At 36.3% G+C, this 20,248-nt stretch overlaps 1 protein-coding gene across 5 annotated transcripts in view; it reads right to left on the bottom strand.

Annotated features, from left to right (window-relative positions):
- Positions 1-20,248, bottom strand: part of ARHGAP44 (Rho GTPase activating protein 44) — a 177,623-nt gene that overhangs the window by 40,788 nt on the left and 116,587 nt on the right. For all 5 annotated transcript variants that reach the window (XM_079135297.1, XM_079135293.1, XM_079135296.1 and 2 more), the window contains exon 7: positions 18,459-18,576. In XM_079135297.1, coding sequence (XP_078991423.1) covers positions 18,459-18,576 — 118 coding nt within the window. The remainder of the gene's footprint in view (positions 1-18,458; positions 18,577-20,248) is intronic.

Raw genomic sequence — 20,248 nt, forward strand, 5'->3', positions numbered from 1 at the left:
AGATGAAAGGATTTTTAAAGGTACAATTAGTTTATTGTGTTATTAAAGTAACAGTGTGGATTCCAAATAGGTCACAATGCAAACAAGCAACAAGAGTGAAAACTATAAGTCCACAAATTTTCTTTATAAAGAATAAAACCCCTTTTATCAATAATCACTAGAGTTTAAAGTATTGTTAAAAATCCTATTTTCTGATTGTGCAACTAATCTATGCTCAGAATAATATAAAACAAAGAACCAAGTTCATGGACAATCTGAGCAGGCAGCAATCGCCAGTGAAACACAAAGCTCATTTGCTCCATTCCATCCAGGCATATCTTTTTCCTGATTGCTTGGTTTACAAAAAATGGACCCTGAATGCTTTTTGATCATTTTACCCCCAGAAAAACATAGTTTGTAATGGTGACATGTTTTATTATATGAATGAACTATGTTTCTCTTAATGGAAATTGTGTCTTTTTTTTTTTTTTCACTATTACAACACCTGGAAGATACATACATGTGTGTTTAGACACGTGTTACACCCATCTCTTAATTAGTCCTCTATGAAAAATCTGCAGTTAAAATTTATTCTGACTCTAATTCTTTACAGTTAATTAAATATATTAGAAAAATAATGATGTAATTTAAATATATTAGAAAGATAATAATGGATTTAAACCTCAGAGCTATTGCTATATACTTCCAAATACCCATCAGAAAGATCACTGAAAAAGAATAATTAAAGAATAATGCAGAAGTGTTGTGTTTTCCACAGTGACCTTTTCATTCTGTGAAATCACTATCAAATACAGATAAAATTCAAATAATAAATGGTATTTTTGATCAAGAAGTTAACTTTCTTCTAGACTGTTTTTCAACTCCATTGTCAATTCCTAGTCAATGCTGAGTGCTAATTTTCCTATGAGATTCCTTATCCAATTCTTATTTATAATATTTGTAAGAATTCTTTTAACTGATGAAACCATGGGCTTTACCAATGCAAATAGTTCCCCCAATATGGCATTTGTTTTTTGGAGCATTACCACTTTGGGGGAGTCACTGTACTTTCAAGTTTTGTCTTATAGTGGTATCTATTAAATTTTTCTCTTCATGATTCATTCCTTTGGTGATATACTTAAGTCTTTCCAACTAATTATATACATATATATTATGGTACATATATATATATGTACCATAATATCTATGTTTACCATATATATATATATATTATATATATATATGGTGATTCAATAATTGCTGGAGACAGTATGGACAAGTCTGAAAGTCAAGTACTGCAGAGACCCAGGCATGTGAAGGCACCACTTTTACCACTAGGAGTTTTACCAGGTTCTCACAGTTTCAGAGGAAAAACAACAATAAAAAAAATCTTACCAGGAAAAAAACTCCACCAGGGAAGGAAAATTTACCTTTTTGAAATACGCCAGACCATTCTATTCTTTTCAACAAGGTCTGCCCTCAAGAGAAATTATTTTACCAAAGTTTACTGAATTTTTAAAATTGTTGTTTTGTTTTTCATTATCCAACCACCTGAAGAGAAGGGAAATACTCTGTTTTAGCTTCTTCTGGTCATTCTGTCCCACCTAAGAGGAAAATAAACTGCAAAGCCCTGGTAAAATTCACAGCCCAGGGGCAAACGTTCAGCAAAAGACTGAGCCTCATCACAGGACTGTAGACACTTTCCTTCTCCCACACCTTACCACTACATCACTACAGGCCTGTTTAATGCACTTCCTTTTATATAGTACATCTCCTCCACCATTCAACAGAAAATCATGAAGCATGTTAAAAATAAAAAAATCAAATGAAAAACAAAAATATCCAAAGAAGGTTAGGTCATCTGGTAAATTTTATATTACTTGAGGGACTTACACATCAACAAGACATAACAATCATAAATAGTTATGCCCCAAACTATGGAGTCTCTACATACATCAAACAAACCCTTCTCAATTTCAAGAATCAAATTTCAAGACCACAACACAATAATACTGGATGACATTAACATACCTCTCTCACCACTGCATAGATCCTTCAAACAAAAACTAAAAGAAACTATAGAGAGACCCAGGCCAAGCCCATTGCCGCCAGGCAAGACTTCTGCTCCGGGGAGGCAGGCCTAGAGACCCAGGCCCAGTCTAGCGCTGCTGCACGGTTGACCATCTGTCAACATGTAGAGGCACCTCTGCCCACTAGCAGGGATTATACCTCACCTGGAGGCCATCATCCCTAGAAGGGCAGCACACTTTTTGGGTTACTGCATTATCAAGTTCCTCCCAGACATCAGTCTACTGAAGACTAGGAGGTTTGAACACTACTGTATAGTTTTATGGTAGATTTTTTTTATTAGTAGAAATATTATGATTATTCTTATTATACCTACCATTATTCCTACTTTTCTTTTATTAATGTTTTTCTCATCCTATTTTCCTCTTATCTATCTGTCTCCTTGGAGACTCCTTCTCCCTTTTCACAAGCTAACAACCAATTTATTTTAATTCTGCTTTCACTACTTCCATGACATAGTACCTCTACAGACACACTTCTTATCTCATTAACGTTATAGCCTATACCCATCCCCATCCTCTTTGTCCACCATTAGAAATCATGGTCCCTATGGAACATCTATTGTCTAAGCTGTAGATACTAACTGAACTCATAATTTCTGTTTATTAAGACAATATGGTTAGTATCTTAAAAGAGACTATTTGAGTTAGGATACATATTATTTGTATGGTGTGCGGCTAATATTGATCTCTCACTTCAGGGTGAGGTATTAGAAACCTGCAGGGACACTATAAGTCTATAAGGGGAAAACTGCAATACCTCAGATTTGCACTCCTAGAGAGGAAGATACATGAACAATGAGAAAAAAAGGGAAGAAAGTGTCCCAAACAAACCTAGATGCTACATCAATAAAACCCATGACAGCATGGCAGAAGAAATATCAGAAAGGGAGTTCAGAATGTACATAATTAAAATGATCAGAGAAGCAAATGATGAGATAAGACAGCAAATGCAGGTATTGAATGATCGCACCAATCAACAGTAAAAAGAGCAAATGCAGGAAGCAAAAGATCATTTCAATAAAGAGATAGAGATTCTGAAAAAAGAAAAAGAAATCCTTGAAATAAAGGAAACAATAAACCAAATTAAAAACTCAGTAGAAAGCATAACCAATAGGCTAGATCACCTGGAAGACAGAACATCAGACACTGGAGACAAAATATTTAATCTTGAAACAAAGTTGACCAAACAGAGAAGATGGTAAGAAATGATGAATGAAACCTCCAAGAATTATGGGATATCATGAAAAGACCAAATTTAAGAATTATTGGGATTGAGGAAGGCACAGAGATACAAACCAAAGGAATGAACTATCTATTCAATGAAATAATATCAGAAAATTTCCCAAATATGAAGTATGAAATGGAAAATCAAATACAAGAGGCTTACAGGACATTAAATGTACAAAATTACAACAGATCCACACCAAGGTACATTATAATGAAAATACCTAACATACAAAATAAAGATAGAATTTTAAAGGCTGTGAGAGAAAAATATCAGATTACATTCAGGGGGAAACTAATACAGGTATCAGCAGATTTCTCATCCCAGACCCTAAAAGCTAGAAGGGCCTGGAACAATATTTTTCAAACTCTGAAAGAAAATGGATGCCAACCAAGAATCTTATACCCAGAAAAACTTACCTTCATATCTGACGATGAAATAAAATCCTTCCATGATAAACAAAAGCTAAAAGAATTTACAAATAGAAAGTCAGCACTACAGAACATTCTCAGCAAAATATTCCATGAGGAAGAAAGGAAAAACATTATGTAAGTACACACAGGGAGGAACTACCCTAAAGGAATAGCCAAATAAAGGAGAAACCAAGTCAAGTTAAAAACCACAAATAAGCCAAAATGACCAGGAATACAAATCATATCTCAATAAAACCCTGAATGTTAATGTTAATGGCCAATTCATCAATCAAAAGACATAGACTGGCACATTGAATTAAAAAGAAAGATCCAACAATATGCTGCCTTCAAAAGACTCATCTCATAGAAAAAGATACCCACAGACTAAAGGTGAAAGGATGGGAAAAAACATAACACATACATGGACACATTAAAAAAGCAGGGGTATCCATTCTCATATCAGATAAAGCAGATTTCAAGTCAAAATTAGTTGGAAAAAATAAATAAGAACATTTCATACTGCTTAAGGGAAGCATAAATCAGCAACACATAACAATCATAAATATTTATGCCCCAAACAATGGCTCATCCATGTCCATCAAACAAATTCTTCTCAATTCCAGGAAACAAATAGACTACAACACAATAATACTAGGTGACTTTAAAACACCTCTCTCACCACTGGACAGACCATCCAAACAAAAATTGAACAAAAGAACCATAGATCTCAATAACACAACTGATAATTTAGACTTAACAGACATATATATAATATTCCATCCATCAATGAGCGAATATACTTTCTTCTTAGCAGTACATGGATCCTTCTCTAAAACAGACCGTATGTTATGCCACAAAGCAACTCTCAGCAAATACAAAGATAGAGATACTAACTTGTATTCTATCAGATCATAATGAAATGAAATTAGAATTCAATGACAATAAAAAACAGAAACTATTCCAACACCTGGATATTAAATAATATGCTACTGAATGATACATGGGTAACAGAAGACATCAGGGGGGAAATAAAAAAATTCTTATAGGTAAACAAGAACAAAGATACAATATATCAAAATCTCTGGGACACTATGAAAGCAGTACTAAGAGGAAAATTCATTCCATGGAGTGCATTCAATAAAAGAAGGAAAAGTCAACAAATAAATGACCTAACATTACAGCTTAAAGCCTGAGAAAAAGAAGAACAGATCAACAACAAAAGTTGACAGGAAATAGTTAAAATCAGAGCTGAAATCAATGAAATTGAAACAAAAGAAACAATCAAAAAAATTGACAAAATAAAGATTGTTCCTTGAAAAAATACAGAAAATTAATAAACCTTTAGCCACAATAACAAAGAGGAGAGAAAACTCAAATTACTAAAATTTGGGATGAAAAAGGAAATATCACAACAGACACTATTGAAATACAAAACATAAATAAAAGCTATTTTGAAAATCTATACTCAAACAAAAGAGAAAATCTCAAAGACATCAACAGGTTTCTAGAGACATATGATCCACCCAAACTGAATCAGGAGGACATACACATTTTAAGTAGATCCATTTCAAGCAATGATATAGAAGTCATCAAAAACCTACCAACCAAGAAAAGTCCAGGACTAGATGGAGTCTCAGCTGATTTCTACAAGACCTTCAAAGAAGAGCTCATTCCAATACTCCTCAAAGTATTCCATGAAATAGAAGAGGAGGAGACCCTTCCAAACTCATTCTATGAAGCTAGTATTGCCCTGATACCAAAACCAGACAAAGAAAGATCAAGGAAAGAAAACTTCAGACCAATATCCATGAAAAATACAGGTGCAAAAATTCTTAATAAAATACTGGCAAACCACATACAAAAACATTAAAAAGATAGTGCACCATGATCAAGTGGGGTTCATTCCAGGGACGCAAGGTTGGTATGGAAATAAATAAACATAACTCATCATATCAATAGTCTTAAAGACAGGAATCACATGATTATCTCAATAGATGCAGAAAAAGCATTTAACAAAATACAGCATCAATTTGTGCTCAAAACACTAGAAAAACAAGGGATAGTAGGAACATACCTGAACATTGTAAAAGCAATATGCTAAACCAAAGGCCAATGTCATTCTAAATGGAGGAAAACTGAAAGCATTCCCTCTAAAAACAGGAACAAGATAGGAAGGCCCTCTTTCACCACTTCTATTTAAAACTGTCCTTGAAACCCTAGCCAGCGTAATTAGACAAAAAGAACGTTGAAGAGATACAAATAGGAAAATAAGAGCTGAAACTATCCCTATTTGCTGAAGACATGATTCTATATTTAAAAGACCCAAAAAACACCAGAAAGCTTCTACAACTCGTAAGTGAATTCAGTAGAGTAGCAGTATATAAAATTAACACCCATAAATCAACTGTGTTCCTATACATCAATGATGAATCAGCTGAAAGAAAAATTAAGAAAACTATCCCATTCACAATAGTCTCAAAAATAAATAAAATACTTGGGACTCAATCTAACAAAAGAGATGAAAGACATCCACAATGAAAACTAAAGAACACTAAAGAAATTGAAAAAGACCTTAGGAAACGGAATGATCTCGCATGTTATTGAATAGGCAGAATTAATATTGTCAAAATGGCCATACCATCAAAAGCACTATACAGATTTAAATTAACTCCTATTAAACTTCCAATGACATTCTTCATAGAAACTGAAAAAGGAGTTATAAAATTCATTTGGAAAACTAAAAGAGGCCCAGAATCACCAAAGCAATCCTTTGCAAGAAAAGTGAAGCAGAAGGCCTCACAATAACCAGACCTTAAATTGTACTATGGAGCTATAGTACAAAAATGGCATGGTATTGGCACAAAAACAGACATGAAGACCAGTGGAACAGAATAGAAGACACAAAGACAAACCTATATATACACAGTTATCTCATACTAGACAAAAGCGCCATAAACATTCATTGCAGAAAAGAGAGCCTCTTCAACAAATGGTACTGGAAAAACTGGAAATCACATATAGTAGAATGAAATTGAGCCCCCATTGTTCACCCTGCACAAAACTCAACTCAAAGAGAATCAAGGACCTAGGCATTAGATCAGAGCACATGTGCTACTAGAAGAAAACGTAGGAGCAACTCTCCAACATAGTGGCTTAGAAACCAACTTCCTCAACAAGATTCTTAAAGCACAAAAAGTAAAATCAAGACTCAATTAAATGGGATGATATCAAACTAAAAAGCTTCTTCATACCAAAGGAAACAATCCAGAATGTGAAGAGAATCCACAGAATGGGAGAAAAATGTTTGCCATCTGCATATCAGATAGAGCCTTACTCTCCAGGATATACAAAGAACACCCAAAAAACCAAAACAAACAAACAACAACAACAACAACAAAAGAAGTAATCCAGTCAATAGATGGGCAAAGGAACTGAACAGGCACTTCACAGAAGAAGAAATAGGAATGGTCAACAAATATATGAAAAAGTGTTCAACATCTCTAGCAATTAGAGAAATACATCTTAAAACTACACTGATATTCCATCTCACTCTAGTCAGAATGGCAATTTTCAAGAATACAAATGACAATAAATGTTGGTGAGGATGTGGGGAAAAAGGTACGTTCACACATTGCTGGTGAGACTGCAAATTGGTACAACCACTCTGGAAAGCAGTATGGAGATTCCTCAGAAAACTTGGAATGGAACCACCATTTGACCCAGTTATCCCACTCCTCAAAGGACTTAAAATCAGCATACTATAATGATGCAGCCACCTAACGTTTATAGAAGCTCAATTCACAATAGCTAAGCTATAGAGCCATCCAAGTTGCCTTTCAACAGATGAATGGATAAAGAAACTGTGATATACATACACAATGGAATATTACTCAGCCTTACAGAAGAATGAAATTCTGGCATTTGCAGGTAAATGGATGGAAATGGGAGACTATCACGCTAAGTGAAATAAGCCAGTCCCCAAAATCCAAAGGTCAAATGTTCTCTCTGATATGTGCATGCTAACACTCAGTAAGAGGGGTGCAGGGGTGGAAGCAATAGAAGTTCATTGGATTAGATAAAGGAGAATGAAGGGAAGGGAGGAGGGGCAGGAATATGAAAGACAATAGAATGAATTGGACACAAGTTTCCTATGTTCATATATGAATACACAAACAGTGTAATTCCACATATTCAACCACAAGAATGGAATCCTAATTAGAATAAGTCATATTCCATGTATGTATAATATGTCAAAATATACTCCACTGTCATGTATATCTACAAAGAACAAATAAAGTACAAAATAAATGTAAAAAACTACATATATGTACATTAAATTAACCAAAAAAATTCCTTATTTCTATTGTATAAAGGGAAGCTGGAATGATATGTAAAACAAATCATGCACCATCTACTGTTTACCAACTGCTATCTTCTATTCTCATTAATCACAAAATACCAAAAATGTTTATAAAGCTGATTAAAATAGATGGCATCATATTATATAAATAAATGAGAAGCACACAGTGTACTACTCCATAAAATAGCTAAATTTTATAGCTAAATAAAGGGAGATAAATGGAAAAAGTAAAATTGTTGTGATTAAGATTTATTTATCATTGATGAAAATCAGAATTATTTTTATCACACTTACTATTAATATTCAATCAATCATAAATAACATTTGCATTCTTATCTTCAGTGTTTAATACTGAATAAATTGTTTCATTAGAAAAAGAAATGTCAAACATAAATTCTTTCTGGGCACGGTGGCACACACCTACAATCCCAGCGGCTCAGGAGACTAAGGCAGGAGGATTGTGAGTTCAAAGCCAGCTTCAGCAAAAGCAAGGCACTAAGCAACTCAGTGAGACCCTATCTCTAAATAAAATACAAAATAGGGCTGGGGAAGTGGCTCAGTGGTTGAGTGTCTCTGAGTTCAATCCCTGGTACCCTGCTCCCCCAAACATAAATTCTTAGAAAGAAAGAAAATGATACAGGTCAGAAAGTCAGACCTCCATAAAGAAAACACTGCAGAAGGAATAGCTGAAGGTAAAAACAAACTTTCTTTCTTACTCTTAATTGATATAACAGTTAAAGATTGGCAAGAAATAATAATATCAATAATGTATTCATATTGAGGAATACATTGTTCCTAAAAGGTACTAGCACTGCTCATGAAACACTATTGTGATTTAAAAGTGGACTGGAATTAGTTGTAAGAGAATATTGCAAACTCCAGGGAAACCACTATTAAAAAAAAAAAAAGGATAATTGATATGCTTAGAAAATAAGAGAAAATGAAATCAGATGAAACGTTCAGTTAAAATCACAAAAGAAAAACTGTGGAAGACAAACAGGAGCTCGGCACAAGGACAACAAATAGACAACAGCAACAAACAAGGTAGGCACGAATCCGATTGTTGTCCGAATATGCCAATTAAAAGACTGATTGTCAAAGTGGAGTCATAAAACAAGATTCAAGTGTATGTTTTCTACAAGAAGGCCACTTTAATGTATAGACACATATGGATTTATCAAAATGCATGAATGCATTCTACTGTCATATATAACCAATTAGAACAAATACAAATTTTAAAAAAGTAAAAGGATGGAGAAAAATGTACCAGTAATCAAAAGAAAATGGAAGCTATATTAATATTTCATATAGGTAAGACTTCAGAGGAAGTAAAATTATCAGGAATAAAGATGTGCATTACATTACAGAGAGGTCACTACTCCAGGAAGAAATAATAATCCTTTATGTATTTGCAGGGCATCAAAATATGAGGCAATAACTGATAGAACTACAGTGACAGACGAATCCACTATTATAGTGGATATGTTGAAATGTCTATGAGAAATAGACCAATCCAGCAGGTAGAAAATCAGTAGGGAACAGTGGAATTCAAAAGCATCATCAATGAACTTGACATACCTGACATCTACAGACCACTCCATCCAACAACAGCAGAATACACACTCCTAAACTCACCTGCAACATCTATCAAGACAGACCACATCCCGGGCCATCAAACATACCTTAACAAAGTTAAAAGAATAAAAAGCATAAAAAAAAGTCTGTCCTTAACACAATGGAATTACACTAGAATTCAGTCAGAAGGAAAACTGGAATGTTTTCAAATAGTCCTAAATAACAACGCAATTAAAAATGGGGCTCATTCTACCACTTCTGTGCTGCTGGTGTGCTTGGCACTCACCATGGCTCATGAAGAGCACAAGGAAGGAGTCAAGACTGAGAGCAATGATCATATTAATGTGAAGGTGACAGGGAGGATGATTCTGTGATATAATTTAAATAAGAGGCACTGCACTGGGGATGTGACTCAGTGGTAGAGCACATGCGTAGAGGTACAAGGACCTGGGCTCATTCTTCAGTACTGCAGCCCTGGGTTTGATCCTCAGTACCAGGAAAAAACAACAACAAAAAAAACTAGTCTTGAGAATGACTGGGTTTGTTAGTAAGACATATCAGATTGCAAATTGATGGACAGTCAATCTATGAAACAGATGATGCATGTGCAGTTGAAAACAGAGAATGAAGATTCAGTTGATTTGTTCCAATGCAGACAGGCGGTATCTACTAAAAAGGGAACTTGCTACTTTAATTCAGAATGCTGCTCTTATAGACCAAGAATACAATCTCAATGATCACAATTTGTTCTACCAAGTTCTAACTACTATAAATGGATTTCTCTGTTCATTCACTTCCTGTCCTTCTCCTTTATTGTACATAAAGTGGGTGGTGTATGTGCACAGTCATATTGCATTCTTTAAATTAAATGCTAAAGGTATTTTAATTAACATCAAATGGAGATGGGATGGGGAAAAATACTGGTCCTATAAAAAGACCTGCTATTTCCATGAATGGCATGCTCAGTTCTTATATTTATATTCTTATATTTATATTCCAGTAAATTCTGTTGCCCCCACTATTTTAACAAAACAACATAAAAATTCTTTCATATATTTTCAGCTTCAGAATACTGATGCTTTCTATTTATCATTATAAAACCAAGGACAACTTTATAATTATTTTGCATGCAGTTATTACAGGTAGGGCGATCTGTCATTAAATTCAGATAAAAGACTCAAACAAAAATAAGACATTGATACTATTCCTGCAAAATCAGGTGTTTTGTTTAAATGAACTTATTTTTTAAAAGCTTTTAAAAATTAAGAATCAAAAATGGGCAAAAGACCTTAACAGACACTTCATCAAAGAATTTATAAAGATGGCAAGTAAGCATATGAAAAGATGTTCAGCATCATGTCATTAAGGAAATGCAAATTAAAAAAAAAAAAAAAGACACCACCATGTACCTACTACACCAAATGACAACACCAAATGTCAGAACAGATGTGGAGCAACAGGAATGCTCATTCATTGCTGGTGGGAATGCAAAATAGCATAGCCACTTTGGAAGATAGTTGGCAGTTTCTTACAAATCTAAACATTATCACTGTAGGATCCAGCAATTGTGCTCCTTGGTATTTACCCAACTGAATGAAAACATGTCCACACAAAAATTTCTGCATGTGTGTCTATACAATCTTCCTTCATAACTGCCCAAACCTGGCAGCTACAAAATTGGCTTTCAGTAGACGAATGGATACATAAACTTTGGCACATGCACAAAATGTAGCATATTATTCCATGTGACAAAGAAATGAGCTTTTAAACTGTGAAAAGAATTGGAGAAAACTTAAAATGCATATTACTAAGAGAGAAGCCAATCTGAAAAGGCTACATATGGCATGATTCCAACCATAGGACATTCTGGAAATGACAAAATCATGGAGACCATAAGAATAGCGGCTGCCAGGACTGAGTGGAGACAGAGGGCAGCGAGGTTACTCTCTAGGATACTGTCATGGTGGATACACACCATCACACACCTGTTCACACCCAGAGTACACCAAGAGTGAGCCCTGAAGTAAACTATGGAACTGAGGTGATGGCTTGTCAATGTAGGTGCCTCCAGTGAGCACACTCCAGTGCACAGCAGGATGCTGACAAGGTGGTAGCTGTACATGAGTGTAGGAGGAGGACATGTGGAATGCTCTTTAGAGTCTACTTAATTTTGCTCTGAAATTAAAAGTTCTCTTAAAATAAAATACATTAAAATTTTATTTGCAAATGGTGCAGCCATTATGGAAAGCAGTATGGAGATTCCTCAGAAAACTTGGAATGGAACCACCATTTGACCCCATTATCCCACTCCTCAGTTTATATTCAGAAGACTTAAAATCAGCATACCACAGTGACAGAGCCACATCAATGCTTACAGCAGCAGCTCAATTCACCATAGCTAAAATATGGAACCAACCTAAATGCCCTTCAACAGATGAATGGATAAAGAAAATGTGGTGTATACACACACACACACACACACACACACACACACACACACACACACACACACGATGGAATATTACTCAGCTTTAAAGAAGAATGAAATTCTGGCATTTGCTAGTAAATGGATGGAGTTGGAAAATCTCATGCTAAGTGAAATAAACCAATCCCAAAAAACCAAAGTCCAAATGTTTCCTCTGATATGCAGATGCTAATTCACAATGTGGTGGGGAGGATGGAGAAGAATAGCATTACTTTATATTAGGTACAGGGGAGTAAAGAGAGGTAAAGGAGTATGGGGGTAGGAATAATAGTAGAGTGAAACACATTATTACCTCATGTATATATATGACTACATGATCCTATTGTAGGATGTGATCTTACAATATGTATAATCAGAAAAATGAGATTATACTCCACTTATGTATGATCTATCAAAATGTACAAATGCATTCTACTGTAATGTACAACTAATTAGGACAAATTAAAAAATTTTTAATTCACAAGTACAGATAAAAGCAAATCCTCTGATTTATGAGATATTTGATATCCACATATTTAATGCAAGCTTATTTTCATCTTTCCGTCTGCTCCGATTTGTTCTGTTTTTCAAAATCTACCATTTTCTGTATATTACTTGTACATTCAATATCTACATTTTCCCCATTATTTGTAGTCTTTTTTGTCTCTTTCCTTAACATTTAGAAGAAATTACCAAGTTTTCCTCTACTTTCTGCAATGGCTCAACTTTCTGCAATGCTAATCTCTTCTTGACTAAGAGCAATTTCATACTTACATTATTTTTCTATGCTTTAAAAAATAATCCCCAGCCTCATTCAGTTCCCTTTCCATTTTACTTGGTGATTTCTCATTTTCTCATTTTCATCCACTAGTGCCTAACAACCATATTCCCTTGATTTTTATCTGGAGACTAAGATATGCTGTCTGAAATTTATTATGACTCTAAGTAAATATTTTTTCCAAAGTGTTTGAATTCTTGGGTACAGATGACCCTTAGTATCCATAGGTTCTACATCCACAGATTCAATTAACCATAGATCAAAAATATTGTAAAAAAAAAAAATTACAGCTGTTCTGAACATAAAAGATTTTTCTCTGATCACCAATCCCTAAATGATACAGTATAACAACTCAGTACATAGTATTTGCATTGTATTAGGTTTTATAATCTGGAGACAATTAAAAGTGCACAGAAGGAGAAGTGTAGGTTATATACAAATACTACACTGTTTTATATGTGGGATTTGAACATCTACAAATTCTAGTGTCAGCGGGGGTCCTGGAACCAATCCACCAAAGATGCTGATGGATGACTGTACTTTATTACTCTTTCTAACACAGAAGAATCATTTATTCAGAACTTTTTTTTTAAAACCCTTAAAATAGTGACCATCTCTTTCTTGCCACTTATTCCCACACCAAATGTTCTCAGAACCTAAATATGGTGTGATGTAAATTTTGGGACATTGGAGACCATGGTGCTGGGTGGGGAGACACTGATGCCTTAGAGGACACCTATAGTTAACTCCACTTTTCCATCATGATGGTGAATGATGATGGTTTAGTGAAGCCATCGGACCAGGGATCATCCTGTTTTTAATGTGCTCTGTCCTTCATTTTAGGGAAATGATATGACTGTGCCCAAGTTCCTTAGTGTCACTATTGCCTGGGATCAAGAAGCTCCCAGTGGTGTTTCAGGAAAGTCCACATCTGTGGAAACTTTGCCACTGGATGGCTTCCTACTGGGTATGGTCATTCTTGCCCTTAGATTTCCTCCTGGAAAAGGTTCTCCTGGCAGAGAAGAATCTCAGTATCATGAGCATTCCTAAACTCTCTCACAGCTTTCCACATCTAAGGAGGTAATGGTTCTGCCAGGATCTTGTTTAGTAACTTCTGACAACACTACTCTAATTTTGTATTAAGAGGAGATGTGTTTCCAGACTTGATGCTTTTACTCTTTTTTCTTTTTGGGGTGGGTACTGGGGACTGAACTCAGAGGCACTCGACCCCAAGCCACATGCCCAGTCCTATTTTGTATTTTATTTAGATACAAGTTCTCACTAAATTGCTTAGCCCTCACTTTTGCTGAGGCTGGCTTTGAAGATCTTCCTGCCTCAGGCTTCCAGGCTGCTCCGATTACAGACACGTGCGGGCATTGTCTTTTACTCTTGACAACACATGTGCATTTAAGTCATGAACATGAACAGAACAACTAGCAATTGCCTTTCGGTTGCCATCTTTTCTAGATCTAAGCTTGATTTTCAAAGAGAAAACATTATACATTCAACAATAAAATGGCAGCCAGGCACGGTGGCACACCTTGTAATCCCAGCTACTTGAGAGGCTGAGGCAGGTAGATCGCCAAGTCAGCCTCATCAACTTAGCAAGACTCTGTCTCACAATAAAAAATAAATTTAAAAAAAGAGAAAAAGTGATGAAGAAGAGTCCTAAGTTAAAAGAAACAGAGAGGAAAAAGCTAAGTAAGAAAGATGTAATGTGGGTTGAGTAAAGACAAGAATTAAAATAATGGAATGTGGAGAGATAAAAGCAGGGAAGGTGAAGATGAAAAACACAGCTTTTCACAGAAAATTCCAAGACTGCAGTCAGCCTCAGGCACAAAATCAAACTAGCACGGCCTCCATCAACTGGAAACACTTCATGATCATTGTTTCTATTGTTACTTCAGCATTCATAGGTCCTTCTTCACTTTCTCCCCCCTAGTGAAAAATTACCAATGTCTTACCCCTCTCTTAGATGCACTGGTTCAGGGTTCTCATACAGGAAGTCACGGGAAGAAAAGAGAAAGCAGGCACCAGTAGAGAGGCCTGAGGCTTGTCTCTTCTTGAATATGGAAGCAAGACAGGAACTGGCTGGGTTGCTCAGAGAACACAGGCAGAAGAGGCTGCACCTGCCATCCAACTGAGGTCCCAGCAGGTGGTGTCTTCTGGAACCCACCTAGACTTGGCTTCCTGGTGGGCTAAGATCCTCTGGGCCCCAAAGATTTGGGGAGTCCTGTTTAGTCCTGCCTGTGAAATCCTCCTTCTAAACAAAGAGGACTCAGACTCCTACTCATTCATCTGTAGTCCACACATTCTAATTTTTCTAGTTTGCTACAAAGTAGGGGACTCCAGAGATTTGTCTTGCCTGCTGAGGAAGTATGAAACTATGAAAAGATCAGAGAGGCCACACCCAATGAACCCAGAAACAGGAAGGTAGACCAAAGTGGACACCTAAAACAGTTGGCAACCAACAAAGTAGAAATAAGAGTCAGAGGAGAACTTCAACAAAACCCACAGTGAGTGCACTAAGGTGATCTGCTTAGCCCACAAACAAGATTAACCAGAGTCCACTGTGAGTTTTAACTATGAGAAAGAATGGGGACTATCTTACTTCATACTGTATTTGCTATGAAGACATGAAAACAGAATTATACACCATTGTCCCAAGAACAGACACAGAGATTAATAGGACACAGAGTTTACTAATGAATCTGAGGAATTAATAGAATTTCACTTCTGGGGAAGATGCTCATTTAATAAATACCACTGGCATAATTTACTATCCATCTAAAAAAAAAGAAAAAGAAAAAGAAAATCCTGTATCTTAAGCTATGTAAAACTAAGTACCTGGTGTCTTAAAATGTATAAGATGCATTAAAAAGTTAAAATGACAGTATGAACGTGGTTTATCCTTCAGGTAGAAGATACACAATGGTCCAGGCAGAAACTTTTCCCAGAAGAAACAAACTTATATGATTAAGTTTTTAATGGTAGATGCCAAAATAAAGTCAAAAGGCCAATGGCAGATGAGAAAAAATACCTGGAGCACAGGCACGCACACACACACACTCACACACACACACACACACACAAAGTTTAATAACCCTAGTGTACAAATAATTTATGGAACCTGATATTTTAAAAAAACAAGATATTAGCCCAACTGCTAATAAATATAGGCAATTTCCCAAACTGAGAATATCTATAAATATATGAACGTTGTCCAATATATACAGAAGATATATGTATTACATGTTTCAAAAGAAATGCATAAGAATACATTAAGTGGATTTCTTTTGGGAAAAGTTCTTGCCTGAATCATTATGTATCTTATATCTAGATGGTAAACCATGCTTATACTTTCATTTTACTTTTGTAATGCATATTATTATAACATAGAGATAACCCCCACACACACACACACACCCCACCAGATTGGCCAAAACTGTACATTACAGGTTTCAGTGAGGGGAAATGTGTAATTTATTAAATTGATGGTAAAAATGTGAATTATAATTTCCTTTTCAGAGAAGCAGAATGTCAACCTCTACTAAAATTGGGGAAAAAAATGTGTGCATAGACTTTGATATAAAAATATCATCTTGTGTAATGTATTCTATAGAAAAAATTTACCAGGACATAATTATATATATATATATATATATATATATATATACACATATACATATATTTATCATATCATTTTAAGAGAAGGTAAAATAAAAACAAAAACACACCAGTTTGAATTTCCCTCAATATGAAAATACTGAAATAAGTTATGGTGCATGTGTATACATTTATATGTGTGTATGCATGTACATCTATGTACACATGTGTATTTATATATGTGTTTGTATTCCTTTGCATGGAATATGATGAATTTTATTAAAAAGGCTACATTAGGTATGTAGTCACTATCCTGATGAGATGTCCTAAATACAGTGTTAATACAGAAAATTAAATGGTAGGTTAATACAATATAAACAGCATGACCATTTTATTAAAAACAGCAGTAACTAGGATAATTTTATATATTTGTACTTGCTGGTATGATTGTCCAGAAAGGTGTTGAGGGCTATATAAAATGGTCTCTAACACTGGCTTCCTTTATCCTTATAAATTTTATGGCCACTCAGCATATAATACAATATATTATCACATGAAGTTTTAATGAATATTGGTGAGAAGAGATATTGGTCACCTTGTTTGGAAATAGGCTGACAGGCAGGAAGGGAGAGAATTACTGGTGTTTTCATAATATATTTTGTATATTTCATTGGTTATGATTAATATATATTACTTGATAATCTTAGAAGATGAATATTTTTTGGCACAACAGGAAATATAAGAAGCTACACAAAAATATATCAAGCCATCTCATTTTCATTCTGGTGTATCTAGATATTCTCATTCAGTCTTCCCACTTTATACCCTGTGTACAGGAAATGGTATTTTTAAAAAAAAAAAAAAAAAGGTTCTTAACTGATGAACATCTATCTATGGTAGACAGTTAAAAGAATACACAGAGTAAAAGTGAAATCAGCAGGGGAGAAGAATCATACTTCAGGACTAGCACATGTGCCATTTACCCAGGAATTTATATAACAAATCCACTTTACTCACAATGCATCTTAGATCTGACGTACTGGTCTCACTTTGCTTGGTTCCATAGAATGCTAGGTTGGGAGATGATGAATTCTTTAAAAATCTTTCAATGTTTCTAATTCCAAAGAGAAAGTCTATCCAATTCTGAATGTCGTCTGAATGCAAAGTCAAAGCCACCTGCACAGAGTGGCTACAAAAGAATAAGCCAAATGGAAGCTAAGAAGACTGGAGAGAGTCGTAAAGAACAGAGGTGCCTGCATGCAAAGTGGTTACTTTCTTTAAAACTGCATGTGACAAAGATAACAGGAGCCCAGAATAGTTATAGAAACATGGTATTTTGGGACCTAAATACAGTTCTGGTTTCCTTGGAAACCCAAACTGACACATATGCATGTAACCAGATGTACACACACACAAGGGAACCATGAATGGTGTGTTGCTAATTAAGTCCTCCAAGATGTGTGGGGAACGGAGATGGGAATCGTGAATCGGCACAATGTAGGGCATCACTCCACAAGCACAGTCACACTTTTTAGCATGACCCACTCTCCCCTAAAAGTGGGAAGATTTTCCTCTGTGACTATCTCCATGGCTAGCATTTCAACTCCAGAGGTCCTCATCTCCCAGGAGGTACAGGATGGGTGATATGGTGACTTACAAAGTATTAAAAAATAGGAATAATTGTGTGTGAGGCAAGACTCCTCAGTAGTCTAAAAATTCTCAGTAGTCCTATGTAGCCTCCAATTTATTTTTTGAGACTTGGATGTCTTACAGAAGTTTCCCACAGAGTCCCGATTTTGGGTTCTTCCTGGACTCCTGGGAGATGCTAGCTGGCAGGCAAGTATGGGGTCATGCAGTTCAACTAGAGATTCACTAATAGAGTTTTAGGAGAACTCCAGTGAACTAAGGAGGAAATCCCTGAGGGTTCCCCAGTCTGTCCCAGGGCAGAGGCATAAAGAGGGCAGGTACCCTGCAAATCTCCACTCTGTTGGCAGCCTCCTCCATCTCTTCCCTGAGGGCATCAGCTTTGGCACCCGCAGGCTGTAAGCTGCTGGACAGACCTGAAGACTTGGAAGTCTGCTGCCACCTGATGGAAAAGAGGAGAAAAAGAGGAGAGAAGTGAGACAAGGTAGAGCCCTCTGGATATTATGAGAATGCTAAGCACTCTCACCAGAAAGGAGAAGTATTGAAAAGGTACCAAGTGCTACATCAGGAGAAAGGGGGCTATGATTTCCACATCCCAACTGTTACCCACAGCTGAAGAGTGGCTGCCCTCCACACAGGACAAGCAACCCCAATTTTGACACCGTTTTCCTATTGTATTCCAAACACTAAGGCCAAATGACAATCACTATTGCAGTCTTTTTAAAATCAGTGTTATTTTTACTGACCAACGGCAATTTTATACATTTATGGGGCACAATGTGATATGCTGAGATATGGATACAATGTGGAATGATCAAATTGAGTTAATTAACATCCATCACCTCACTTATTTTTGATCTGAGATGTCTGAAATTTAATCAGCCAATCACAATAATAATAATGTAATATATTTTAAAATAACTCCCTGTCTTTAAGCACAGTCTCTGTTATTCATATAAGTGCACTGCAAGCACATGAGTTTGGAAATTTACCTACTTTGACTGAAGCCAATAAGGTATACTAAGTGAGAAGATATGCCAATAGGATGAAAAACACATCTGCAAATATTTCTACCAGTAGACACAAAACAACTACCCATTCATGATTAGATACCTTGTGTTATGGTTTGGAACAGGAATGTCTCCAAAAGCTCATGTATTAAAAGTCCAACTCAGCAAGGTTCAGAGGTGGGGCTATTAGGCAGTGATTGGATCCTGGGGCTCTGACAGGGCAGTGAATTTATCCATCACTAGTTGAATGGACTGCTTGGGGTGGGGCCTAATTGGAGGAAGCAGGTCACTGGGTGTGCCCTGGAGGGGTTAAACTTTTCCCTGCCACACCCCACTTCCCTGCCGCCAGGAGCTGAGCAGCTCTTCTCTGTCAAACCCTTCCACCATGATGTGTCTGCCCTGCAGCCAGCTGACTGTGGACTGAACCTATGAAACTGTGAGTTAAAATAAATCTTTCCTCCTCTGAGTTGTTCTTTCAGATATTTTGCTCACAGTGACAATTTATCTACTTAAAAATTTACCTGTGTGGGGAGAATACCGGCCTTGCTAGGAAGCCACTCAGAAAACTTTTAGGGGGACATATAAATACTTCTGTTTATTATATCATCATCAGGGAATTGCCAGACACTGATCCTGAAAGAAGGTTCCAGTGACAGCAGAAGGGAGTAGGTAAAGCATGGCTCAGCAGCGAGTTCCTATCTGGAGAGTCTGTGAACTCAGGCCAGCAAGTAGGCAAAAGAAGCCAAGTAGGTCACGATCTTGAAAACTAGTCCACTGGATCTTTCCTTTTCTACTTGTGAGAGAGGAAAGAGGTATACAGCTATTTCTAGGCCATAAGAAGAACAATAGTGTAATCAGGATGACAAATGGCAGCCAAGCCTGGCTTCATCTGGGGATCTCAGGAGGAGGGGAGGGTGTTGCCGGGGCTGCAGCCCTGTCTTCAGGCCAGGCTGGGTGGGCCCAGGTAGGAACGTGGGTCATGGGCTGCCAGGCATTTCAGTGAATGAGAGTATTTGGAAATCTTCACGTGAACTCCCCTGAGGAAATGTGACAAGAGATAAAATGACATCTTTTAAACCCCATGCAGGCCAACGCTGTTGACCA

This window comes from Sciurus vulgaris (assembly GCF_902686455.1).
Source record: "Sciurus vulgaris genome assembly, chromosome: 3".
Lineage (NCBI taxonomy): Eukaryota > Metazoa > Chordata > Mammalia > Rodentia > Sciuridae > Sciurus > Sciurus vulgaris.